Below are 26,273 nucleotides of genomic sequence, written 5' to 3'. Positions count from 1 at the left end.
ATATGTACCTCATGAAACCTCACTTCCAAAGATCCGATCTATCCCTTTAAGGCACGTTCGTAGCCCTAGTATTTTTTTCCTATAACAAATGAGGCTGATGTATGTGGCATTTTAGACTTTAAGGTGGAAAGATCAACGACTCAGAAGTAAGTAGAACTTTAGCGGTTGAGATATTTTTTTCAATATTGGGCATTAGTCTATTTGGGCCTCTGGTGGGGCGTCACAACTATTAACTGTATATTTTATTATAGAGTCACAAGATGGTCACATCATGCAACCAGCAATTCCCACATACCGTGAAGGCACCACCGGATAATGGGCGTGTTTCTTTTCGCCAACATGTCGGCATAGGAGTTTCTATCAAAACTTTACACTCTATATTGAGTCGATTCAGCCTTTTTGCAGTTAGCAGTGACAGGAATATGGTGTGTGAACGCAGCGTAGACCTAGTTAAACCTTTTCAAAATGGTTCATTTAATAAGTTTTTAATGCTCGTGGTATTTATCAGCACAAACTTCCCGGTTTCTGACTGTGAAGGAATCGCCTCAGAGAGATGTCTCATCTGGGGTCCAGGGCTGAACCCCGATACAGTTTTACCCGTCCGCTACTTCTTTATTCAGGCGGTCAATTCAAAGGGAAGGAACCTAACTTTATCTCCAGGTAAACTAACCACAAACAATTTATTTTTAAACTGTAATTATGTGCAACATAGAATCACTAAAACGTTTTCGAGTAACGTTAGCAAGCTAATTTCCGTGCGCATCACCTTCTAAGATAACCTAACACATTTGGAAACATGTTTTTTTGACGCTATAATACACAGGCTTACATTGCTACGTTCAACAGTGGTTCGTTCTTGCTGTTATTGACGACTTGGGATTATGAAACACACGATAGTTTATTTACCATGACTTGTGTCTAACTTAACCCTGTCCTAGGTCGAGATGGGTGCCATTCAATTAGCCCCTGCAGCAAGATCAATTCATATAGGTCATTAAAATGTTTTTTTATATGGCTGTTTAGGTAAAGACACATTTAAAGTGAAGATAATTCCACTGGACAAGATAGAGCACATCCGGATCCACGTCCCTCCACCTCTGGACAGAGGAGACGGGTCCTTCCTGGTCAGATACCGGCTCTATGGCAGTGTGCTCAAAGGCCTTAAGATTGAAGTCCTGAACCAAGATGCTGCTGTTGCAAAGTCACCCTACACTGTTCAAGGTTTGTGTTGAGTCATGCATAAGTAAACACAGACATTAGTTCAATCAGGTAAGTTATTTTTATTTATGTAGCCAAAATCACAGATTTTTTCGTCCGGATATAAGCTCTTTAACAGGTACACCCGAGGAAACCTCAACTGCCAACAATGAACAACAAATGTTTTAAGACGTGGAGAAAAACATGAGTCTGTTTTCTCTCAGAAATGCTACACAAAATGTAACAAGACTTTAACACCACATTCTTTATACAAATGTATACAAAGCAGTAAAATGTAATGCAGAATAGATGCAACAAATGTCTTCTTGTTTGGACTCCTCTGCCTTCATCCTCTAACCCTAAGTGTTACTTTCACCGCTCAGGGCCAGTCTATCATGAATACTGTGACTGCCCAGAACCCGATGCTTCCATCTGGCAGAGCATCTTGCAGTGTCCTACGGAGGAGCCTCAGATCCTGGCAGACTTTAAATCTTTTCCATCAATCGACCTGCAGCATCTCAGACAGGAAGTGCCTCGAAGATTCACCAACAGAGGGGGTCTCGTTCACTATGCCATCATCAACAACCAGCTGTACCGCCGCACTATGGGGAAATACACAGACTTCAAGATGTTCTCTGATGAAATGCTGCTTTCTCTAATGAGGAAGGTAAGGTGGATTGTTTTTATGGGGTGATGAAGGATCATATAGGTTTTTGGCGTGTTTTTGCACATTAACTAATGTGTCTTATTACTATCAAGAGACTCACATGATTACACATCACATGAATGCTGATTGCACTTGATTTTCATTTTGCTGTTGAAGGTGAGGGTGCCTGATGTGGAGTTTTACATCAATGTCGGTGACTGGCCATTAGAGACAAGGAGGGCCGGTGCTGTTCCAGTCTTGTCGTGGTGTGGCTCTACAGACACACGCGACATTGTCCTCCCAACTTACGAGGTTACACACTCCACCCTGGAGACCATGAGAGGTGTCACTATTGACCTGCTGTCTGTCCAGGGAAACACAGGTAACACACATGACACACACACGCACACACACACACACACACACACACACACACACACACATGCACACGCACACACACACACATATATTAGTTTCTGTAATGTTTCTGTCAGTTAATTGGGACAAAGTTCAAGCACTGGTCCCTGTGTTACATTAAGTAGAGGTAGTCAGCGGTCATCTTTAAATCCAAGTCACTGTGAATGACAAAATTCAGAACTAGATGAGACAGCAGATCTTTTTATTTGGAGAGGAGGAGACCACTTCAGTTAAAAACCCTGTGAAAGATGAGCACTAAAGGAAACATACAAAAAAAAAAAAATCGTACATCTTGAACTGAAATGTCCCAAAAAATATCTGCCTTTTTCCAACTTTGCTATATTTTCTAAAGATTTTGAAAATAAATCTGCAAAACTGAATCAAAGATTCTTTCTGCTTCTCTGAGAGGTTAGTGACCAAGACACGATGTATTCTGGTCACTATGTTTTGTTTTTTTATATACCTGAGTCCTGCAAAATAGGAAAACGCTGGCAGAGGGTAGGTTCTCTGCAGATAAACACAATGTCCCACACTTCTAGTGGGTCATAAATGAAGATGGAGAGGGATTTTTATATGCACGAGTCTTTACATTGTTTTTTGGAAAATTACACTAATTCTGTCCTTAACTGCAAACTCTCTTGGGTGCTAGGTTTTATACATCAGTGCAGCTTTAATCGTCACTATTATATCTCTAACTGTCCAATGTCCAATGCACAGAAACTATCATTTTTATTAGGATTCTTCTTCCTTCTATTGTTCATTAAAAGTGTCTGGGTCTCCGCAACCATAACAAATACAATTTCCAAAGCAGGCACATTGATTAGAAGTCTATTAATATAGCTACAAATGTAGTCATGTGAAACATGTCTGTATTGAATGTTTTTAGCTACAGCAAATGTTTCTGAAGAATTCTTAACCTCAAAACAGCATCAGCATAAAGGCTAGTGAGGAAAAGAAAATACATTTTGTTCCAATGCTTCTTGCAGCTATATTGAATTATTAATGTTGATGCTTTTAAATTGTATGACTTTGAGCTCTTTTGACCTCCTATTCTCAAAATTTCTCTTATTTGGGTTAACATTTGGACAACTCTCCAGGGCCTCCGTGGATTAACAAAACAGACCGAGCGTTTTTCCGTGGCCGGGACAGTCGAGAGGAGCGTCTTTACCTGGCCTCTCTGTCCAAGGAAAACCCTGAGCTGCTCGATGCAGGCATCACAGGATGGTTCTTCTTCAGAGACAGGGAGAAGCTTGTGGGCAAAGCACCACTTGTTGGATTCTTTGACTTTTTCAAGGTGAGTAAACATGAATAAATTGGTTAACATTCTGAAACACTCGTTGTTGAGGCAGGTGGCCTTGTGTCTTTTTAATTTATTTGATGTCCTTTTTTACTACCATTTTGTCAAAGCTCCTGTGAGGAGTTTTTATCCGGTTATGAAACAGTCTGAATTTAATTTTGATGGCTCTTTAGGATCTACAAAAGCAAACCAGACCTATCAGCGACAAGATTGATTATTTCTTTATAGTTATATTTAATGCCCGAAACTGCTGGTGGGGGGTAGGTGTCAGATGAGGCGATTAACCAAAATCAACACAAACCAAAACTTCTTCACAGGAGCTTGAATGTAAAAAATTTTTTTAGTGGTCACACGAAACATCATGTCGATTTTATATTATATATACCAATCTTAAAATACACTTAGCATAAAATTCGGTGTATAAAACGCACTTTTAAAGGTCCTATATGTAACTTTAAGAAAATCTTCACGCAGTCAACCTTCTTGTACGCGCTTGCACGGACACTTGCACGCATGAATGAGCATCCGGGGTTTTTGCCGAAGACACACAAAAGTGACAAGCTCAATCTCGGAACTCACCGCCTCTGTTTACTTTTCACTGCGAGACGTGTTTATTGACCAGAATCATTTTGACCGGCATCATGTTGTCCAAAATCAACACTGTTTGTCATAATACCTAAGTTGGTATCATGTTAGCAACACTGAGATACATGGTATTTTGGTTGTCACACAGTCGTTGGTCATAACGTTAGTGAGCATGCTAAGGTTAGCAAACTAGCTCTAACATAACTACACTGCATGGATCTGGCATTGTGCTTTGTAACCAAACGGCACATTACTATGAGTGGTGAAGAATAGCAAAATGCATGCGCACCAGTACTTCAAACGCGTACCTGCCTGCCTAACTTGCAGCATTATGTCCCGACATGTGACGCGTCACCTAACACTTAAATAGAACATTTCTAGTCACAAGTCAGGCTCTTGTCAGGTTGTCGCGTCTACTGCCGATGTTGACTCCAGTTTTCCCCCTGACGTCAGTCACATTCCTGTTTGGCTGGACGGGCTCACTAGATGTTTTATTGTTGTGTGTACTTTGTGCTGGTGTTGTTGTGGGTGCCGGTAGTTTGTTGCCATTATCCATCTTCATGAATACATGTAAAATCTTACATATAGCCTCTATAATACTTTTTTTTTTTCATCTAAAAAGTGGGCTGCATCCTATATACCAGTGCAGCCAACATACCAGTATAAAATGCAGAGATGTATTTTATTGTGTTAAGGTATTTTACTCAGACAATGGTGCTATCCGGTTGTTAAGTGGTGACATCACACCTCTACATTAAACTGTTTCCGGGTCCAAGCTGCTTCAATGTCTCCTATTTACAATATTCCTCAGTGCTGTTTTGTGTTTTCATCGCTGTTTTAAACTAATGCTTCGTCACGGACATGCACCATCATGATCGCCATTGCAGCCTCCACATAAAAAAAAGAAATCAGTGTTATTGTTGGCTGCCAGCTAGTGCTAGCTACAGCACAGGTAGTTAGTAGAGTTGCAAACTCAACATGGTGAAAACAGATGGTAGGCTGTAATTAGTGTGTTTTGAATGTGTTTTAAATTAGATGAATTGAAATAGTGTTGAAATAACTTGTATACACATTTTTATTAATAAATAGCTCTAGAAAACCTTTTTCCCTCTGGGATACCCTCAAAAACAGACTGCGACTTATATTCCAGATTTTACGGTGTATTAAAATTGCTTCTTCTATTTGCCCTCTTTTAGTACAAGTATCAGGTGAACGTGGACGGAACAGTGGCAGCATATCGCTTTCCTTACCTGATGCTCGGGAACAGTCTTGTTTTGAAGCAGGACTCTCAGTATTATGAATATTTCTACAGCCATCTTAAAGCAGGCACTCACTACGTTCCTGTGAAGAGAAACCTGTTGGACCTTTTGGAGAAAATCCAGTGGGCCAAAGAGAACGACGCTGAAGCTCGAGAGATTGCCAGAGCAGGTCAGACATTAGCAAGAGAACTGCTGCAGCCCAGCAGACTGTACTGTTACTACTACAAAGTGCTGCAAATGTACTCTGAGCGGCAAACAGAACAGCCAACACAGCATGTGGACATGGAGCTTGTGCCTCAGCCTGATGACCACACTGCTGTGTGCACATGTGAGCACAAAGGCCACATAAAAGACAGCATGAAGGATGAACTATGATGGAATCTGTCTTTACTCTTGAGTTACTGTCTTTTTTTCTGTGAAACATTCCTGAAATATAAAGGGCGAGAATAATTGAATGTTCCTTATATTGCCCTCAAACTTTTGAAGTCACTTTTTGTTTTTAATTCTGTGTTTTATTGTTTTTTTTTGTACTTTGGTAAAGCTCTGGTTAGTTATGCAAGAAACTGAGGATATGTTTTGTTAATGTGCCTTTGCTTGGATATTTGTCAGCTGTATTATTGTAAAAATAAGTCATTTTTAAATCTCATTTTGATGGTTTACTGTTAAGTCCTGACTAAATATTCAAACTATAATTTTATTCTTGAAGGTTTTTTAAATAATCTTTAACCAGTTCAAGTTCAGATCTTTTGAAATAACATAGTTTTGACAATTTAAAACAGACATGGAAACTGTTTGAAATATATGTGTGGTTAAAGATGACTCACCCTTTTGTGTAGTCTTGATATTACCCTGATCAGATGAGGCTTTGAAGCTGGAGCTGCTGATGCCTCTGCTGCCTCACTAGCATTGCAGCTATAAGGTGAGCCATCAAATTTGTGTCGTTTTAGTATGGGCAGCTGCCTTTTATAAAGTTGCCAAACATTATAGTTGTTGGTATTTTGCCAACTACAGTATAGATACCCAAATAATTCCACAAAACAGCTTCTCAGATGCTTTGGTGTCATATTTATATCAGATGAGCACAGCGCTGCTTGCTAGTGTCCTCCATTGTTAATACTTTTATTAAGTTTCGATTACTGATAGGTCATGGCATGCAATGGGGCAAACCGATTCTAAGACAAATATTGGGGGAAAAAATGAAATATTAAAACGGTAAGTAGTTTGAGTTGTTACAGTGGGTTAAAAAACACATTATGTAACTACAAGAAATAGTTTGTCCATCATTTATACGTGGGTAAGCTGTGTTTTGAGAAGCTTTAACGTTAGCATTCTTATATGCAAAATATGATTAAATACAACCTTAACACGCTGATGTTTAGCATGTCATGATAACCATTTTATTATCTAAGTTTAATGTGTCAGCATGCAACACAAGACGAAGCATAGCTGAGACTGATGGGAACACTTACTTTTGCAGGTATTTAAAAAGCTTCATCAGGGTGTCGTCAGAGTTAGAAGAATTCTTCCTCATCCTTTCGTCAATGGGCTCAATCACAATTGTTTAACTCATATGGCAAAAGTGGATGCCTTAACAAATATTTATTTAAAATATCTCTCTTAACTAAAAATATTAAAAGTTATAACTATAAAAACAAACATAAGTTTGGGATGCACTGCCATAATCATGGGCACCCTTTGTTGCACAAGTTCTGTAATTTTGTGTTTAATTAGTATTTAGACAAATTATGGCTTGTTCATGTGGCTTATTTGTTGCTGCATTCTTTGCTTTATACACAGTTTTTTTTTCCAGGTCAAACTTCAACCCTTATGAATTAGGTATTTGACAGCCTCCTTGGAAACGTGTTCTAGCTGTAACATAAGTGGGGGAAAGTGCATAGAGTAACAATATTCGGGTCTCAAAAAATCGAGTCAGGTAAATTTAATATCTTACATGACATCAATAGAAGCGATTTACAATATTTATATTTTAAACACATACATTAATTTGTTGAACATCTTAAAAGTCCTGTCACAATAATGTTTGAAAATTCCTGAAAACAAATAATTCGCTTTTTTGGCGAATTAACATTAATAAACAATGTTTACAGCATTCAAACAATATTATAGTAGACAACAGAACATTAAGAAGACAAAAAATGTGTTGTTACCCTCCTCAACATATATATTAAGTATATATATATATATATATATATATATATACACATTTAATACTGTTATCATAGGGAAGTGTATGTATCTCTGTAAATTAAAATACACTAGCATCTGTCACCTTCATCAACATGTTTGTTAGCTACTGCACCCAGACACAAATATGCTACATAGTTCCTATTTACAAAAATGGTGCAGTCTGCCTTTATTTTAACCAACTTTTGGATGCAAAGTTAAAGAATCAAGAAAAGACTCTGTCCAAGTCTTAATAGTAAAATAGGCTATGCAGCATCCTGTAGCCACTGCGGCTCAGTGGTAAAATGCAAAACATCTCGGTATAGAAATCTTCAATTCATCTCAAATTTACATGTTGTCAAACACAGCAGGTATTTGGTAACCAAAACATGGGTCCTGTTGCCAGTGCCTCTCAACGTGTTCATCTTGTTTGCCCTGCAGCTTTAAGAACCATGCTCCCATATATTTAAGTTGTTTTGGAGAGAGCTGCCATAATGCCCCCAATTTGTATGTGATGTGAACAAAAAACATTCATGTGTGTTCTGACTGACCTTTCATTCAACTAATAAAAGCTGGTTCGTCATGCACACATTTTACACTAGAACATTTACTCATGTTCACTGAAAGAACAATGGTTTTAAAAAAAACTTTCATATCCACAAAAGCTCCATAGTATACAGTCCTCCACATGTAATCGGCTAGGATTTTCATCTTTTAACTTGTAAGACAACAATAATGAGTGCACTGTTACCTTTAGATGCAGCATAAATTCTTAAAAGCTAAACACCACTTGCAACAACATATAATCAAAAAACTTTATCTTGATGTTTGGATAGTTGGGCTTATAACAACTTTAGGTTTTATGTTTACTTTTTTTTTACTTTCATGAACTGCATTTTTCAGTAAGTGTCAGAGTGTCAAATACACACTGAAAATATTTCCAGGAGGCAAAAAAAGAGAACAAACAAAGCCATATCATGTGTGTTACAAACATTCACACATGACACTGCAGTGGGATCCGGCCAGCCTTACAGTTACCCACTAAAACTTGAGCACCACGCTATGTTATTTAAAAATGAATGAACTGAAATGTTATAATAACTCTTTGAGCTCTTTAAAGATGTAAATAAGTGCAGTATGTTAAGTCTTGTTTTTCAAGTTTGTACATTTAGCTGTTAGAAAACAGGACTCTAAGTAAACATCAGAAAAATGAAACGACTCACTGACATTGTAAGAAGCACCATCATTAACTGCTTTAGGTTGAAAATAACCTGAATTTTCTCTTAAAGGTCTTCTACATTTACAAACTTAACATCTTCGTAGTTGTGGAGGCTGTTTCTCAAGAGGCATATCAATAGCCCTGACATTTCTATCACATCAAGTTTTTTACTGCATCACCATGTCATGTTATTGGCCATTAAATATTATTAGAGTCCCTTTGGTTTAGCTGAATTTAATCATGAGTGTGAGAGGGTCTCCCTCTCTCTTGGTGACAATAGCCTGCATCATTCCTGAAGTTGTATGGAGATACCTGGAGCCTTTAAAAAAGTTCTCGATTAAAGCTCTGTCAATCTTGTTGCACTTCCCAATGGCCGCCTCAAAGTTGTTGCTGAGGACGCCGTAGATATTTCCGTTGTCATTTTTCTTCCCCATAAACAAGAAGAGGGCATAGCAGTCCTTGCCAATGGAGGTGCAGAAGTCCACCAGCCTTTCACACATGGTCTTGTTACTACACTGTTTTTGGGCAATCTGGACCGTCTCGCTGCGGGCATCCATGGCAATGCCGTTCTCATCGCTGTCCTCCCTGCCGGGCATGTGCAGGACCTGCACAGCAATCTGGATCCGCGGGTTCTTGGTGGGCTTCTCCAGCAGAGCCCAGACCCAGTCTGCCCCAAGGAGTATGCGCTGCTCAGGCGTCATGGCTGTGCAATTGAAGGTGTCTGTCATGTTAAGGTTGACGCTCTGAGAGATGTAGGACATCAGGAAGACCTGTTGGAGGATGAGAAGTGTTACAAACCTAAAGGGGTGCTGTGTTTAGGCTTTTGGAAGTAAAACGTTACCTACCTGAGTGAGCACCTCAGGGCTCGGGTGGAACTTGTCCTCCGGATCTTTGAAGAGGAGGTACTCTTGAGTTCTGGATGAGGCAGCAGAGATGCAGTCGTTGAATAGGGGAATGAAATCATTGGGTTTGGGGACGGGGGCCCTCCGTAATGTAGCGAAGATGCTTGGTCGAGGTGATAAGTTCTGATCGTTAGGGGGAGGTTTTTGGGGGCTGCGCTTAAAGGAGGAGAAGCGGTTAGGGGTGTGTTTGCGGATGGTCTGGCCCATGGTGGACTGATGTTCAGGGATGGGATATCAGAGGTTGGTCTCCCTTATACACTGGAAAGAAATAATATGTTCCATGAGATTACAAAGCGTTATCAGAAATAGCCATACTGTATGTTTGGTGTAGTCGAGGAATTTTGAAAGTTTTTTGTATCTCACTATCTGCATGTTGTCCCAGCACATGGAACCATTGCTACTGTCAGGTGTTTCATTTAACAGTGAGTAAGGAGTTGTATGTGCATGAGGCGCAGTTTAAAATCATACTCATAATTTTTATCTACCTCTGCACAAATGCACCATTAATAGAATATCTGATATCAAATGCTTACAGACACTCACCAGGATGGGTCTTGAAGTTTCTGTAGTTACCAGTCCACCAGCTGTCCTCAGCTCCTGTGTGCTGCCCTGCCGAGATACAAAGTGTGTCTGTGCGTGTAAGCTGCTCTATGTGAAGCTCAGGCTTCAGTCTCCAGGTATGTACAGAACTTCCAGTCGAATAAAGAGGATTTTCTGTCCTGTTTGGAAGGGAAGTTCCTGCCAACAGTGTTAGCATGGGTGTGGTGTTTGTAACTTGTCAAATTTTAGGTAAGTCAACAAAAGACTCATCTTACCAGTTAACCAGCAGCAGCTTGAGGACCAGGGTAAGCCTTAAGGGTTTGATGGGTAAACAAAATGCTTAACTGTCTCCTTTTAAAAGGAAGCGCAAATGAGGACAAGCAGACTGGGTCAGGAGCTTTTAGTTTGACACTCTATGGTTTAGTCGCAAAAGGTGATTAGAGTAAAGTATTCCTGCAACTCCGGTTTTAATTTCTAAAGGGTGAAGGGCTGGCTGGATGGTTAGGATATACATAAGGGTCACTTTCTTATTAATAATCAAATTTGACAAAAAGGGCATCATCTTTTGGGAAGGTTGTCCAGGTGTAGGATCTTTCAATGGGTTATAGTTTACTATGATGCAGGTATACACATGCACATACACTGTGTGTGCTTCTGTTGAGGTTCTGAGCCTGAGGTTACTTTCCCAATCCCTTTACATTAGCTGTTTACAACTCAGTGGGCCTGGTCTGTCTTTCATTCATGTCAACCAAACATGATCCACTGCACTACAGTAACCTTATGCTGTCATTTGTGCAGTCATATCTATATTTACTAAATTAAGTTGGGATTTTTCAGACACAGTGCTTTGCAAGAGCTTGTACAGGACAATAATGGGAGAACAGGGTCAAATGAACCATAACTTATGCTTATAGCAGACAAAATATATGCGTCATGTTTATAGAAATTAGCCCAACCATCAGTTATTATGTAGCTGGTTTGAAAAATGCATATCAAAACACCAGCCAGTATCTATTTTCCATACAAATACCAGAAAAATAGAAATATAAAAAGGATACCACCTTTTAAAACAAATAAAAGGGGCTTATTGTAAGTAAAGAGTTACCTATTAGTTACAGTCAAGGCCAACAGACAAGGACCAACATTAGCATTTATTTGGAGTTTCCTTTCTTCCACAATGCTCCACCATGTTTACCTGTGTATAGTGGCTCTATCAGAGCTTTTTCACTGTAAAAAAAATGCTGTTGATGTAAGAGGATTGACCAGACAGGTGAGAGTTACCCAACACATTAAAGTTTGCAGGGAATTCAAACCAAAACAATGACCTGAGAGATAAATGAGTCAGGTCAAAAGTCATTGTGGGTTGAAACTAAAAACTACCCCTTCCACATTAAACGCATTAATTTGATCCACATTAAATATATATATGTAAAAAACATTGTTACGGGAATCTTTATTCATTTAGAACTGTGACTTACATATGTACTGAGTGAAACATTTGGCAGTATAAGATAAAGTGGTCTCTGGTGGAAAAACTGTGACTGAGATACTGTTTTTAAATATCCTCTAATATATCTGGAACCTCGAGTCTGGACCAACCACCACCAGTGACTACTAATGACAGATTTTTTCAGTTGCTGAACGTATCATTTTCTCTCTGCTGCTTTTATACTGTATAAAACCACAAAGGAGAAGCACCTAGTTTTGTTGTACAGCTGAACAACGACAATAAAGACATTCTGATTCTGATATATATTCACTTAAAAACATAATTCATCACAGACTCCGTAAAATAAATTATACTCATAAATTATACTCATATTATTGCCTTGAAACAAGGATTGGCTACTATAGTCCTGCTCTCCCCTTTGATATAATACCTGCACAGTATATACAGTACATGTTGGTCAGTGTTATCATTAGAGGAATCATTGCATAGAAAAACAAGGAAAGCAGTAAAAAGCCACCAATGTCTAAAAGGACCAGTTCAGTTAATTAATGTAGAAATTAACAGAAGATTTTCGCAAGCAACCCTTGATGATTGTTCTCCACATTGTGCAAGTCCCCCGGTGCTCCTTAATCCACTGTGTCTGCAGTATGGATGCAGACTGGCTGTAGTTGTTACATGAGGTATCAGCAGCTAGCAGAAGTGGATGTGACAGCTCCACGCTGCAGTGTTAGGCCAGGGTTTGAGGTATAGTACAGATGTCAGACTGGGTGACAGCATTAGTGAGCCAACAGCATCCGGTCATTGTCCTTCAAATAAGCGTAGTCTGAGACCGTCTCATCTCTTTCCGCAGCTCGTCTCGGCTGAGCAGGTACTGGAAGCAAAGCATCATGGGAGTGGTTATGGGTTAGAGAGCTTGGGAGTTGGTATTTGCCACTGAGCTGGGATCAGTTAACACATTTAGATTCAGTATGATTTTTTACAATACAAAACATATGATCATTTGAATATAATCAATAAACCAAGCAGTATATTAAGGGGATCGGATAATTTTCAGCCTTATCTCTATTTATTAAGTGTGCACTCCTGCAGTTGTTGTGGATGTCCTGTGTGTACCAGCGCTGTCATTTGACTACAGCTTGGTTTTATAGTCTCTACCTTTGTCATGTTTCCAAAAGCCAAAATGGCATCCCAAAATAAATAAGTGCAAATGATGTTAAGGATGAGGATACAGTCAGCTGACTCAGATATTTAGCTGTATTTATCCTAGCCAGCAAATATGGCCTTAGAACTGCAGCTTAGCTTATCATGGTAAAGCAAAATTCTGCTTTTATTGATTACATCAACTGACAGTGACAGTGACTGAACGCCACATAAAACATGCCAAAAATACCCTTAAAGGATCTGCAGCTAGATCCATATGGACCAGCTACAAAGTTAAAATGCTGTTTAGTGCTTACATGTTAATGCAAAAATTGTCATTATTACACTTTGTTTTTTTTGTATATATTACACAAATTTGATTTAATATGTTAATGAAGGAGCTTTGGAAGAGCCAGACTAGATGTCTACGCCTATTTCCTGTCTTTACGCTAAGCTTAGCTGTTGGCTCCAGTTACATCTTTACTGTACTGCCCTGATAGTGTTAATGATATGCACAATACAGGACCCTGGAACTAGCTGACCTCAACAGAAAACATTTTTACATTTTTATTGTTACTTTCTGCACCTGTGCTTTTCATTCTATGAATTTTACATGCTATATAAATGATCTATTTTTTTCATTTCATGTCACTTTGATTAAGTACTGTAAAGCTTTGTAAAAGTTTCTGAAATTTGAAAGTTTGAATTCACAATGGCAAATATTAGCTCTTCCAATAGGTTTTTGAACATTTAAAAATAAGTCAAATGTAAAAATCATCTTTACATTTTATGTTTGAATACTGAATATTTCATTTGGAATAAAGCTCTTCATACAGTAATAAAATAGGGGTGATACTTTTTTTCACAAAGATCTCATTGCTCAACTGGTTTATTGGAGGTGATGCTTAAGGGAGACATCAAGAAGTGTTTTTTCCATCTTTGTTATCCAAAGCCTCAAGGTGCAATAACTTAAGTGACTTCAACAAACAGGACCAAAAGAACCAAGACTGGCATCAGCCTGATAACAGCAAGTAATAAAGCACCAAAGAGCTGCTTTCTTGAATAAAGTCATGATAAAACTTTCATCTCCACACAGATCTGTGGTGTTTAAATGCTGTTTCTCAGATGATATCCGGACCTTTCCGTCTGAGTGACTCAAACTTCTGTTACAAGCAATGAGAGGCAGTTACTTGGTGAGCATATCAGCTGCACACGTCATTACCAGCAGCTTGTGCGTGTTGGTGCTTACTGTGAGGTTGTTGATGCTTTCAGACAGAGCTTCTATTTGCAACATGGTACCCTCTGTGATCGCCATCTGCAACACACACGACACACACAGGGTCTAATGAACCCATTAAAAGACGGATTACAGACATACTTTCAGTGAAACAATGAGTTTTATAGCTTTACTGTAATTAGTACAATTTGTATTCATGTAAGTAAGCAGAAATAAGCTATTTACTGGCATTGAGTCAGCCTCCATGCAATCTCACTTCCTGTGTCAACTATATCAGGTTACCAAGGTAATGGTAAGCAGCCATCTTGGCTCAGATTGGTCCGCCGAGGGGGAAGCTGGTGTCATAGAGAGTCATGACAGCCGCAGCCATGATAGTGAGGACGATGATGATGAAAGCAGGTTAGTGTTTGATGAGGGTTACTCAGGCATGCTCTCCACTGTGGCTCCACAGAGGGCACAGTTTATTATTTTAGGGATATAGATGAAATCAATTAGAGAAATACAGACTGCTTCTTGAAGAAAAGTCATGTCCCTTATGTGCTGTACATCCAAAATTAATGAAAAAATAATAGAATATTAGACCTTAATATGTCTACTTCAACTCTTACCTTTCTGCCTTCAGTGTCGAAAGAAGGAAACCACTTTACACACATATGATTTTGTTTATTAAATGATTTGATAAATCTTTTTACAGTTACATGAGCACATGTGAGTTTCCTTAAAAGGAGCAGGATTTCATTTTCTATAAAAAATACTATTACAGCAAATACTGTAAATATGAAAATAACAGTACAAAATCACCACCTTAGGTTCAAACTAAACATGCTATTCATCATTTTTCTGCAATTACATAAATATTAAATAAAATCCCTCCTTAATATGATGCAAATATTGCACAAGTTCATTTCAACCATTTGACAGAACTCTATTAAAATGGAAGATCAAAGTTGTAAATGAGGACTGACTCACACATATAAAATCCTCTAATGATGATGCACAAATGTTAGAACGAAGACTTAATACTGTACAACAACAGATGTCCATATATACTGTGTGGAGTATAGGAAGTGATGTAACAGGAAGTGGAGTCCAGAGAGACGCTGTGCTCTCTTATGATGATTTAGATTATGGCACAGGATTGAGGCTGAGGTTGGGTTAGTTAGGCATCTGACTGGAGATAAAATTAAAATACTTAAAGTGTGTAGATTCATGTTGTCACCCTTCATGACAAGCAACTTTGACTGCAGCACAGTCAGCAGGGTATCTGGGTGTGTCTGAATCTCTTCACTCGTAAGGCACAGGGTGGGGCTGATGGGCGGGGTGTAGAGGAGCAGGGAGGTGATGGGCTGAGGTATTATGGGCTACAAGCAAAGGAAGCAAAGTAGTAGCAATGACAGCCAGTTGGCTTATGGGAAGCGTGTCAACACAGTATCGCCATGATGTTTTTGAAGCTGTTGTCATGGAGATGGGTCAGCTTGGCTGTCATCATGCCCCACCTGGTCTCTGGGGCGGTCAGGCTCTCGGTCCAGGATGGGGCTTAGGCCTCTGAAGCCGGCATAGGGCCGCACCTGCACGCCGTTTGCCGCAGACTGTGGAGAGGACGACTCAATGGGACAGATATAGTCTGTGGATTCATCCGGCCTTCTCCTCCTGAGGTGAGTCAAGTTAGACAAACCCAACTTCTTCGGCTGCAATAATAAGAAAAGAAAAAAAAAGGATTTGACTGTCTGACATGATATGACTCATATGAATCACAGATGACTGTGAAAATAGCCCATCTTTTAGTGAGGTTGTCATGGTCCAAGCAATTAAAGCGGATGTGATAAATTTACATGCACATTATTGAAGTTCAAATAATGTATGCAATGTGAAAAAAGTTGGTTGTAGGAACAAACCTGCAGAGAGTACCTTTGCAGTATCCCTGTTCAGCTCTACAGAGCTTTATAACATCATTCAGCTCATTGTTTTGGTTCAACAGGCACAGCTTTAATGTTTACAGGTTCAGTCTTGTAGCTATCATTCCTTTCATACACTGCCTGCCCAGCATACAGAAAACAATTAGCAACTGGAGCATATATCAGCTAAAGGGTCAGGATGGTTGAGACCAAAAGAGAGTAAATATTGGACATAAGATTATCAGATGGACAGCAAAAAGACTGCAACTTTAGTTATGATTTGGTGCTATACAAATACACCTGTATGTAGTGTTTTCTTGTATACATACTTTACTATTGCTTTCTATTGATGAGTGGGAAGTGATACCGGCAACAGCATATACCAGCTACCAGATACCACTAGCTTATAGAAATGTACTGTCCTCTAAGCAGCTCTTGTGGACTATTCTGAATATTTAAGAGTGCCCAAGGTCATACCTGGGTCAACAGCAAGTGTGCATTGTGTTTTAGGATGGATTATTCTTCCACAGAAGGACTTAGAGCTGAGGCTGCTGCTGATGAGTGGATCTTAAAGCTGTGAGGAGGAGCAGAGCAGCCCGGGGTTTACCCTGCTCTCACAGGCTTAAACACACTGCAGGGCTCAGAGCTTAAACTGAGCTGACACACTAGGGTTTCACCTCAGATTAAGGTGCTTTCTCTCATATATGCAGGAAGACAGGATTGGTTAGCTGTGTGTCTCTTATTGCAGCATTGTTGCCTCTGAGTACTCTGCATAGTGATGCCTGTACTTGTATAATCTCACCTTGACTTTAGCTGTAATGTTGAGTGGGGTGTACCCTGCTGCCTCCATGTACTCCCTCTTCTCCTGCTGAGCTTGTCCTCCCACCAGGTTGTTGAAGTTCGTGGCTAAGTGGCGTCTCAGCAATGTTTTCTGAGGAGGGATGTTCAGCAGCATGGCCATCGTATCGGAGTTAAACCGAGGCTCCAGCATCTATGAGACAATTATAAGATGCTTTCTGAAGCATTCAGGGCTACATTTTTTAAATTATTGATTAATCTGCTAAATATTCTCATGGTTAATGATTCAGTCTATAAAAGGTCAAGAAACTGTAAAATGCTCTACACAATATCACAAACCCCAACCGGCCTCTTCAAATTGCTTGCTTTGTTCAACCAACAGTCCAGAAAAAAAGACTCCGCAGTTATCATCATGAAGGACAAAGAAAAGCCGCAAATTCTTACATTTTTACAGACTTGAACCAGGCAATGTCATACTTTTTAGCTCATAAAATTACTGAAATTATTTGATGAAATGATTTATTGACTAATGATTGGAATGTTTTGTGTCATATAAAATGTGGTAAGATGTGTACTCACTATCAGCCCTCCATGAACGCCGCTGCCCCTCAGGTTTGGTGCGTACTCTGCCAGATCCACGGATCTTAGCCACTCCATGACTCTGTGGTTGGACCACTGGACCACCTCGCTGGGAGTAAACTGGTTCTGAAATGTACACACACACACACACACACACACACACAAATACACACACACACAGAATTTGGATTTTGTATGGAAATGCATAGAAGCCAGTTAACGTAGAAGCGCACACCTATTGTACTCACCTCATTGCTGGGCCTGCGTTTCAGGCAGTTAGGATGGAACTTGTTGACATGTAGAACGTGAATGGCACATTTGATGCTGAGGTGATGCAGCTGGCTTGCCACTTTAAGGAATAACAAGTCGTTCTGAGATGGAGAGAAGATGGAGAGAAGAGAGATGAGGACCACGACATGAAAGATAAAGTGAGCAGCCCAGCCACGCACGCACGCACGCACGCACGCACGCACGCACGCACGCACGCACGCACGCACGCACGCACGCCTGACCTTCAGATCATAAACTTACCACAGTGAGGTACTGCAGCATCTGCCCATCCACCCTTCCATCATTAAACTGGTCCTTGTACTGAGGGAGGCCAATGTCATCGAGCCAACCTTTGGAACACATAACACATCTCATGTTTATACACAGGAATAAAGCTCTGTTGGGAAATCGTTTTTCAGCATGTGATTTCAGAACATACGAGTGACCCAGATGTAGTCGAGCTCTGCAGACTTCTCAGGCTGCTTGCTGCTGAACGTTTTGATGGCGAGCTGAAGCTTCTTTCTGTGGAGCGCGTTCTTTATCGCCAACTCCTGGAGACACAGTGAGAGATATAACATGCTTCATCTTGTCATAGTTACCTTCATCTTACAGATGACTTTACAGGTTCTCCTGGGAGTGAAAGAGCCACTGTTATAGGAAAGTATCAAATGAAAAGGCTCCTGATGAGACGGACAGAGAAGGTTTTGGGGGTCTGAGGTTGGCGATGTCACAGAGTTGAAGGCAAAACTAACGTGCAGGTTGAAAAGTGGTGACAGGCGTTGCTAAATGCCAAATAGACAGACAGACAGCAACAATAATCAGACAGGTAGAACTAAACAAGATTTGACAGGCTTAATGGAAGATTATCTTGTCAGGTAAACCAGCTGAGGTAGACAGATTTCTCACATGCATCATTAATGAAACATTTTTCATATAGAGTGTTTGGTGTCTGTGTTTGTGTGTACCCTCTCTAGGTCTTGCGGGGCGGCTGACAGTAGAGTCTGACCACTGCTGAGCCAGTGGCGAGCAAGGATGCAGTACTGTCCAAGTCCAATTTCCTCAAGCCAGTCACACACCTGCTCGGTGCTCCACTTAGAAAAAGGCATCTTCAGGTCTCTAACAAGGTAAGAAGACACATGGAAAAGAGAAACATGTTTTATATGAGAGCAGAATCATGCTTGAGGCGCTTTAAAGAGCTGGGCACTGGATCATTTTAATGGCTTCTGTTAAGCACATAAAACTCTGCATTAGAAATATACTCAGTGCCTACAGTGGTAGTTTTGCAAACTGTGATGTCATTTCTTGAAGTATCTTCAAATGTTTCACATGCCTATAATTTGTTCAACTTATGTAAGTTTTATAACTTATTGTTATGTGTGGCCAGTTTCATGCTGTATGCTATAGCTGTTATAGTTTTTATTCTATATAAACTTAAACAAGATTATGCAAAATGATCTGGTTCCATAGGGACGGTAGAAGCTGCCAGTGCTCTTCTACAATCTCATTGTGATTATATCGGATATCAGATCTAACCTGTGGTATGATTTTGAATGGTTTTTTAGAGGCTTCATTAGAGCTGAGCAGATTTTCTGTACAGTGTCTTTCCCCCCCGGCCTTTGAGATAATTTACGCACACAGACATATGAAAATATGAAGTAGGTGTGAGAACTTTTTATACCGTGTGTTCCCTGAACGGGCCAGTCTTGGTCCAGCTGTAGCTCTGAAGCCTCCCCTCTTGAACTCTCCCAGGTCGGGGTCGTGAACCTGAGAAGGACTACCTGACTGGCTGCGACGGATCCTGTGGACACAACACAACACAACACTGATGAGTGAGGAACAGTAAAGGATGCTGTTGATGTGTAAATTCTGTGCAGCATAGGTGCATATGTATATCTTCAAATCTTACTTTCCCCAGAGTTTCTTAATGCCTCTGTGACTCTTCCTGTGCTCTGGTGAGACCGGGGACTGCTGTCCTGAGTCCACCCCAGAGGACAGAGGGGACTGGTCTGAAAGAACACACTCCTCCGTTTTCTCCGGGCGTCCTGCCAGACACAGACAAACAGAGATGGACTATCACTGATATGCCAGTTCAACAAAACAAAATTGTGAGAGTGAACATGCCAACTTAAGGTAAGAGCACCTGGATTGTTATACTGGAAGACTAATACATGTATACATTATACATCAACCAAATCTACAGTTTTCCTCAGTTTTAGGGAGCTTTCAGTCTTTTCATTAAAGGAACACACTATCCATAATAACATTATAAGCTTGCTTTGTTGCTGCTATTTTTCCTAGGAAATCAATGTGTAGAGCTTTAACAGTTGTCTTATGATGTATAACATCAGTAGTTGTTCACAGTGTCATAAGAGTGAACTTCAAAATATTTCCTACAACAGTTTATCATTTTTGGAACATAAATGAACACAATAATGAGTGCAATAAATCAGTTGGTACATCTATTCTGTATACACTGAATGAGTACAAGTACACCCAAGGTATACAGTTTACTCTCTCATGCACCACACTGGCGTTGAGATGCAATACAATACCCACCAACATCATAGAGGTCATGTTTTCCAGGAGATCCTGAAGCAGAGGAGGTTAGTGAAATGAGAGGAAAGCCAGCAGACAGAAGGCAGAAGCGGGCATTAGTTATGGCCTCTTTATATCAAATATAAATGTTTTACACGTTAAGAGTAAAGAAAGAACATGCAAATCAAGCCTTGGGCAGGTGCCATACTGGGCCAGAAACTCAGACAAGATTAAGTCTGCATGTATACATAAAACCCTATTTTCTACAGGTACTTTGATCCTTGTTAGTCTTCAGAAGTCACCTGTGTTATCAGGATGACTTGAAAAGACTGAGGTCATCCCACACCCTTTTTCTCTCTCCTGAAACACCGTCCTCCAAACTCTGACCAGGCTGAAAAGAGAATTCTTTCTCTGAGAAGTTTAACCAAGGTGGTGCAAGATCAAAATCATTACTCATTACTTGCCACCTCATTACATGTGTATAATTCTGTAAAATCATGTATGTAATTTGACACATGCTTTGTTTGCTCTTTCTACATCCGCTGAGCAGCTGCGTGAGAGTGTGCTGGGCGAGGCAGTGAGAGCCAAAGGGGGAATGTCAGGTTGGATACTTGTTTGTTTACTTTTGATGCCTAAGCTAGTTGAACCACACACATCCTTAAGCTTGCACTCCTCGCCCTCTCACACTCTCTGATTAGCCTCCTGCTTTAAGCTTTGGCTCTGTGTAGGATGATACATGGGTGGCTGTGTGCTTATATGCCTATTTGCTTTAAGTGTGTGTGAGTATCAGTGAGTGCTGATGCGAGAGAGGCAGGCATTTTCTCCGACAGCTCTGAGTCAGGAGGGAGTCCTAATAATCCCGGCTTTGGAGTGGCTTGATCCTTGGTGAAAACAGTTACTCACACTGACTCTGCTCACCTCACCTCGGAGGTTTTGGCTGCGACAGGGACAATCTTGCTTTGTTTGTAAGGCAACTTTTGTGAACATTTTGTTTGTCAGAAGACGCTTGTTTGTATGACCTCAGAGTCAGAGCAACAACATAAGCAGAATGACTCAGTTCTCCTGAAAGGGTATTTCTTGTGTTGACATTTGAATTTCTGTGTGAGTATACAGTACCTAAAGCCGGAGCACTGGCACTCCTGCAGCGAACTGCAGCCAGAACACAAACAGAGAAAAGAGCATCCGGCAGCAAAGCAGACAGGAGGAGGAGAGAGGAAGAAAGGGCAAAGAGAAGGAAGCAGTTGGAGCAAAGTTAGTTGACAAAGGTTACTCAACAGCTGATTGCATAGGTTTGCATTATTATAGGTTCTGTTAGAGACAAACGTTCTCACTTTTCATGTAGAAAGTTTCAGTTTGAATTTAAATGCTAGAGAATATACAACTGAAGTTCATTTATGGTGAAAAAAGCAGCAAAAGGTTGTCTCTTATTACAAACAGTGGGTCTAGTACAAAATATTTGTGTTAATTATGCTCAACCTATTTTTTTTAGCCATGTTTGCTTGTACAAATGTTTCAGGTCAGGTATACCATCTCTCTCACTTGTACAAACAAGTTTTAAGTTGCTTGTTTCAACTTTATGGATACCAAACGTGCAAACCACAAATCCCCCCCATCAGTAGAATGTTACAATTTCTCCAAAAAGAGAAGGTTTTGAGTTTATTATTATCAATCATTCAGTAATTTTAGTATGTTGCTCCATTTATAACTATTTTGTGCTCTCATTTACATCACACTTGCAAATATAAACTGTATTAATCTGCCCTACAGTGACGTTTTAACATAATTTCTGGTTATGCGTTTCATGTTATTTCCATCAAGTCTTTGTAGTAGAAAAATCTTGTACCCAATGTACCTGATCTGAGGTCAGTTGGATAACGCTGGAACACTGGTGTGAGCAGCACAGTAACTCAGATTAAAAACACTGGCCTAAGAGAACTTACACTGTGTAAGATTCAAAATATGCTATTCAAATGCCCCGATAATGATGATGATGATGATGATGGTGATGATGGTGATGACAGTGATGATGATGCCAGTCGAGGCAATTGGCTGTTCAACATGAGCCTGATTCTGCTCGAGGTTTCTGCCTGTTCTGCCACTGGGCCAAATGCTGCTAAGTGCTGCTCATGGTGGTTTCATGTTGGGTCTCTCTCTAAATAATATAAAAAAAGAGTACTGTCTAGACCTGCAAAGTTTTGAGATGACTTTAGTTGTGATTTGGCGTTATAAAAATAAAATGTGATTGATTGACTGATGATAGCTTTTACTTTAAATTACCTTAATTTTTTGTTGTATTTTGTCTTTTAATAGATATCTATATCCTGGTTATACTCCAAATTCACATTTAATTCTTAAATCATAAAAAACTGTGTCTCCCCCTGTGGAGAAAGGCAGACAAACCCAATGTGCTACTTACTGCTGATAATCCATCCAGACTTTATTTTAACAGCTTTCATTTGTACTGAAAATGACTTTTCTGAAGTGTGACAGGTAACAGCAGATGAAATACAGCAGGTGTGTCTCTGGCTGTGATGTAGAAACTCACTGAGTCTGTGGTCCTGGTCGTGGTTACGGACAGGAGAGAGCCGAACGGGAGACAAATACTCTCCGTCTCTCTCTCCGTCACCGTTCAGCTCGGCCCTCAACTCTCTCCTTTTACTCAGCTTCCCAGGCAGAGTCTGGTACTTGCTCAGCTCCATGTGTGGATTCTGCAGAATATATCAAATCAAAACGATTAGTTACTTTTTGAGTTAGTTTACCTCCAAACTTCCAATGAATTTACCATAATGTGTGATGAGAGTACAGTAACAGAATCCTTCATCCTCAGTAAGAAAGAGTTTAAAATAAATGAATTTTCTCTTTGAATTCATATATACTCTAGATAATAAATAATTTGGAGCCCACTGTGTGGACTCATATTATAGTATATCAAATTTCCTCACAATCTATATACAGCCTAATCTAAATATCTTTCATAAGATTAGATGATATTGTTTGCTCCTTTGCCCTGTTACATAACGAGAGTGTCCTTTGAAGGCTGAATGCCTGATCAGGCCAGTATCTGAGCAGGCATCAAAGTCACCGAGGCTCTGAAGAGGAGAAAGGCCAGCAGAAGGAAACAGCTGGGAGGCAGCCATGACGCCGAGCACTACTGACAGCCACTTCAGGTGGGTCTTGGCCCTTTATGTGTGTGTGTGTGTGTGTGTGCGTGTATGAACACAGTGTGATTATGTGTGCAGTATGATCTTTGGAGATAGAATATGTGAATGCGTAAGAGACATTTCTTCTTTTCCTCAGAGGGAAAATTCTGCTGTGAACTTTGATGTCACACTATGAACATGAGGTCAAAGGGAACCTGGAGCATTATATCACTCTGCGATCTCATCTACACAAAGGCTCGAGAATACAGTCAAACCTTCTGTTTCAGGGCCAGGTATAAGAAACCATTATTTAAATAAGAGAAGCAAGATTTTTGTCCTTTCATCATTTTCTCAAAGGGCAAAACAACATGAATATACAAATAAACATGTCTCTCCTCAGATTTCTTTATGTACACCTGGCACATATACGGAGTTTGACTATATTGTAAACATAAAAAAAAATCTCTCTGTACAAAATGCATCCAAAACAGCAGGTGAGCAATTAACTTGTTTCACATAATGAGTGATAAACCAAGTCAAGTACCCTCTGTGTAATATGAAGCATTGTGCATCCTTGCATACCACGTGCATGCATGCAAGCCTTGCCAGCTTATATAACTGGAATAGAATACTGAAGACTGAATTAAATCAAGTGGACCTTTCTCCTGCAGTGTCATCGACAACAATGTACACATGTAGAGTGTGTGTGTTTCTGGGGATTGGGTGAAGGTTAGGTTGTGTGAAGTCATGCAGCAGATCAGTACCTCTGCCCCTACGTCTGATTCTGTTTCAACTGGCTGGATCTGTACAGCCTATAGCCGAGACAGACATCGGAAGGAGGAAAGAACATACACACATAGACAAACACCCAGATTTAGCAGGTTAGCATCAGATTAAAAGACCATCAGAGATTTATTTGGAAATAACAAAGTTAGTTTGCATGTTGACAACAGCAGATCTAGCAGCTTCAATTAGATGTAATGATTAGATAGATTAGACAAACCTTTTGTAAGGATCCACTCTGCAACTCCTCAAGGCTACTTGATAGCAACCTGCGCTGGTGCCTAAAACATTGACTTCATGGTTAAAATGTAAAAGATCTGCCTTCATAATGTTTGTTTCTGACTGCAGGATTCTGAGGACTGCTTACACTTTAATGTAGTGCTCAACAGAAGTCACAAAAAAAGCTTGCATTTACCATGATCCATTATAGAAGCTTGTATCCCCAGCTGACACCAGTGATGTGTCCATAGAGTTCTGGATACTACAACACATGGCAAAGAAGGGGAAGATGATTTGTAAGTCATAAGATGTGTGTCTGTGTGCATGGGTATTTTTAGTATGAATACCTCAAGTCCAGTTCTCTTTGGTAAGGAGACGAGGATAGCATAAGTGGGGAAGATCCTCTTGATGATATCTATAAAGACACAAAATACATTTTGTTTTTCTTTCGGCAAAACTTATTTTTGGAGAAACTTCCATGAATTAATCTATTGGGACGATTGATAGAGGTTGTAAAAAAGATTTTATACTCATCTTACCTCTGACCTGAGGATATCAGAGTGTGCTTTGTGTGTGATGGCTCTGAGTCTCAAACTGCCGCTTAGCTCCTCTTCACTACTCCCTGTTTGGTAGAAACACAGGAAAGGGAAGATAAGGTGTTTCAGAGTTTCCTATGTTGTAGTTCATCTAAAACTCATATTTGAGGAAAGAAAGGGATGTAGTTCTTACCCTGTGTGAGTGCCATGACCTCCCTCATCTTTCTGTACTGGCCAAGCAGAATGGTAAGCTCCTCTATACGTCGGTCCTGTTTGCAGGAAGACACAAATGAAGAAAAAACATGGTATCCATTATTTTGATTAATAGAGCTCTTAACCTTGACATTTCATGGCAGCAGAAGTGTGAAGAAAAAGCCTATTTACCTTCTCATCATTAGACGCTAACAAAGACTCCATCCCGACCTTCAATCTCTGGTATTCTTGGTCTATCAAAGTAAAAGAAGTTATTAAAAAATATTTTGGACTCACAGTAACTTCTTGTCTCGTTCATTTAGGGCTTCTGATAGTTGCCTGACGTAATGTTGGTGACAGTCATGACATCCATGCTAATATGAATAAACAAGCAAAACAAATACACTGACAGCATGACTGCCCATACACCATCACCTGGGACAAACACTGCAGCTCATGATGTGTTGTGCGTGAGGGATGATGTGTCTTGTGTTATGTTTAGCAGCAGTGCTTATACAATAATTATCTTATATATTTCTTAAAGTAACATTTATATAATGAAAAGGCTTTTACAAGGAACACAATGCTAACACACGCGCGCACGCACGCACGCACACACACACACACACACACACACACACCCCAGATGTTATTCAACATCCTTTCAAATACAGACACTGATCTTAAAGGGTGATTCCACTAATTTCAAGTTGCAAAGTCTGGGAGAATAACCCAATTTTAAAGGATATCATCCATTTTAAACAGAAACAAATGTAGAGATTGTGATTGACATACATGACAATTTATCAGGCAGGAAAGATCTAAGGAAAGATATGCTATTGGTTGCATTGTGGGACCATTTCTTCTGCCATTGGTGAGTCACAGAACCTGTGAAATGCAATACTAGATTTCTGGAATAACCCTTTAAGATATCTGTCTAATTGCAGTGGCTAAACAAAACAGACTCAAGCTAAAATCTGACATGTTTGAAAGCACTGATGTACATAGAGGTTTATGCACACTGATATTACAGCCACTGAGAATTGTCAATTCTGACCAGCTAAAAGGCAACGATAACCAGACAGTATAACCCCACACCTACGACGCAGGTGTTTGTTTTTTGCAGATTGCACTAGTAGAAAAACTGCAGTCAAAGACAGCATCACTTTGGATAAAAAGCTTGCCACTAGTGTGGAAAAAAAGGAAATATGGGAGCTAAACAGGATCTTTAAATAAAGCTAGCTAAGGTAAAG

At 39.9% G+C, this 26,273-nt stretch overlaps 3 protein-coding genes across 10 annotated transcripts in view; 1 reads left to right on the top strand and 2 right to left on the bottom strand.

The window, feature by feature from the left end:
• Positions 1 to 347: 347 nt before the first annotated feature.
• On the top strand, positions 348 to 6,250 carry poglut3 (protein O-glucosyltransferase 3). Its single transcript, XM_069686778.1, has 6 exons — positions 348 to 660; positions 1,024 to 1,221; positions 1,581 to 1,864; positions 2,021 to 2,225; positions 3,358 to 3,554; positions 5,339 to 6,250. Exons 1-6 carry the CDS (start codon positions 423 to 425, stop codon positions 5,774 to 5,776), a joined length of 1,560 nt encoding a protein of 519 aa, XP_069542879.1. The 5' UTR covers positions 348 to 422; the 3' UTR covers positions 5,777 to 6,250.
• Positions 6,251 to 9,028: 2,778 nt separating this feature from the next.
• Positions 9,029 to 10,329, bottom strand: rep15 (RAB15 effector protein). The gene is made up of 3 exons (XM_069685603.1): positions 10,250 to 10,329; positions 9,650 to 9,964; positions 9,029 to 9,574 (listed from the first exon to the last, which is right to left on the bottom strand). Exons 2-3 carry the CDS (start codon positions 9,911 to 9,913, stop codon positions 9,029 to 9,031), a joined length of 810 nt encoding a protein of 269 aa, XP_069541704.1. The 5' UTR covers positions 9,914 to 9,964; positions 10,250 to 10,329.
• A 2,005-nt stretch (positions 10,330 to 12,334) lies between these two features.
• ppfibp2b (PPFIA binding protein 2b) overlaps positions 12,335 to 26,273 on the bottom strand; it is a 90,242-nt gene continuing 76,303 nt past the window's right edge. For 6 of the 8 annotated variants that reach the window (XM_069685743.1, XM_069685745.1, XM_069685740.1 and 3 more), the window contains 17 exons: positions 25,213 to 25,274; positions 25,022 to 25,097; positions 24,832 to 24,914; positions 24,640 to 24,707; positions 24,489 to 24,554; positions 24,294 to 24,354; positions 24,055 to 24,102; positions 22,696 to 22,858; positions 19,522 to 19,657; positions 19,294 to 19,413; positions 18,581 to 18,731; positions 18,055 to 18,166; positions 17,877 to 17,965; positions 17,594 to 17,716; positions 17,346 to 17,471; positions 16,771 to 16,959; positions 14,736 to 15,761 (listed from right to left, as the gene is read on the bottom strand). In XM_069685743.1, the coding sequence (XP_069541844.1) occupies positions 15,531 to 15,761; positions 16,771 to 16,959; positions 17,346 to 17,471; positions 17,594 to 17,716; positions 17,877 to 17,965; positions 18,055 to 18,166; positions 18,581 to 18,731; positions 19,294 to 19,413; positions 19,522 to 19,657; positions 22,696 to 22,858; positions 24,055 to 24,102; positions 24,294 to 24,354; positions 24,489 to 24,554; positions 24,640 to 24,707; positions 24,832 to 24,914; positions 25,022 to 25,097; positions 25,213 to 25,274 (1,904 nt within the window). In that variant the 3' untranslated portion in view covers positions 14,736 to 15,530. Of the gene's footprint in view, positions 12,568 to 14,085; positions 14,152 to 14,735; positions 15,762 to 16,770; positions 16,960 to 17,345; positions 17,472 to 17,593; positions 17,717 to 17,876; positions 17,966 to 18,054; positions 18,167 to 18,580; positions 18,732 to 19,293; positions 19,414 to 19,521; positions 19,658 to 22,695; positions 22,859 to 24,054; positions 24,103 to 24,293; positions 24,355 to 24,488; positions 24,555 to 24,639; positions 24,708 to 24,831; positions 24,915 to 25,021; positions 25,098 to 25,212; positions 25,275 to 26,273 lie in introns of those variants that run through there. The other 2 variants (XM_069685747.1, XM_069685742.1) reach the window with 2 other exon arrangements.

The sequence above is a fragment of the Semicossyphus pulcher genome, unplaced genomic scaffold (assembly GCF_022749685.1).
Source record: "Semicossyphus pulcher isolate SPU_LCO1_2020_fin unplaced genomic scaffold, fSemPul1.0.p SCAF_8, whole genome shotgun sequence".
NCBI lineage: Eukaryota > Metazoa > Chordata > Actinopteri > Labriformes > Labridae > Semicossyphus > Semicossyphus pulcher.
The sequence above is the reverse complement of the archived record's forward strand: the minus strand, read 5'-3'. Positions and strand labels throughout refer to the sequence as shown.

What these genes read in the sequence shown, in the direction of transcription:
- rep15 (XM_069685603.1), bottom strand. Translation starts at nt 9,913, where the DNA reads ATGGGCCAGACCATCCGCAAACACACCCCTAACCGCTTCTCCTCCTTT. An exon ending in GCCCTGAGGTGCTCACTCAG is followed by an intron (nt 9,575 to 9,649) that starts GTAGGTAACGTT and finishes ATCCTCCAACAG; the next exon opens with GTCTTCCTGATGTCCTACAT.
- poglut3 (XM_069686778.1), top strand. Translation starts at nt 423, where the DNA reads ATGGTGTGTGAACGCAGCGTAGACCTAGTTAAACCTTTTCAAAATGGT. An exon ending in GAACCTAACTTTATCTCCAG is followed by an intron (nt 661 to 1,023) that starts GTAAACTAACCA and finishes ATGGCTGTTTAG; the next exon opens with GTAAAGACACATTTAAAGTG. An exon ending in GATTCTTTGACTTTTTCAAG is followed by an intron (nt 3,555 to 5,338) that starts GTGAGTAAACAT and finishes GCCCTCTTTTAG; the next exon opens with TACAAGTATCAGGTGAACGT.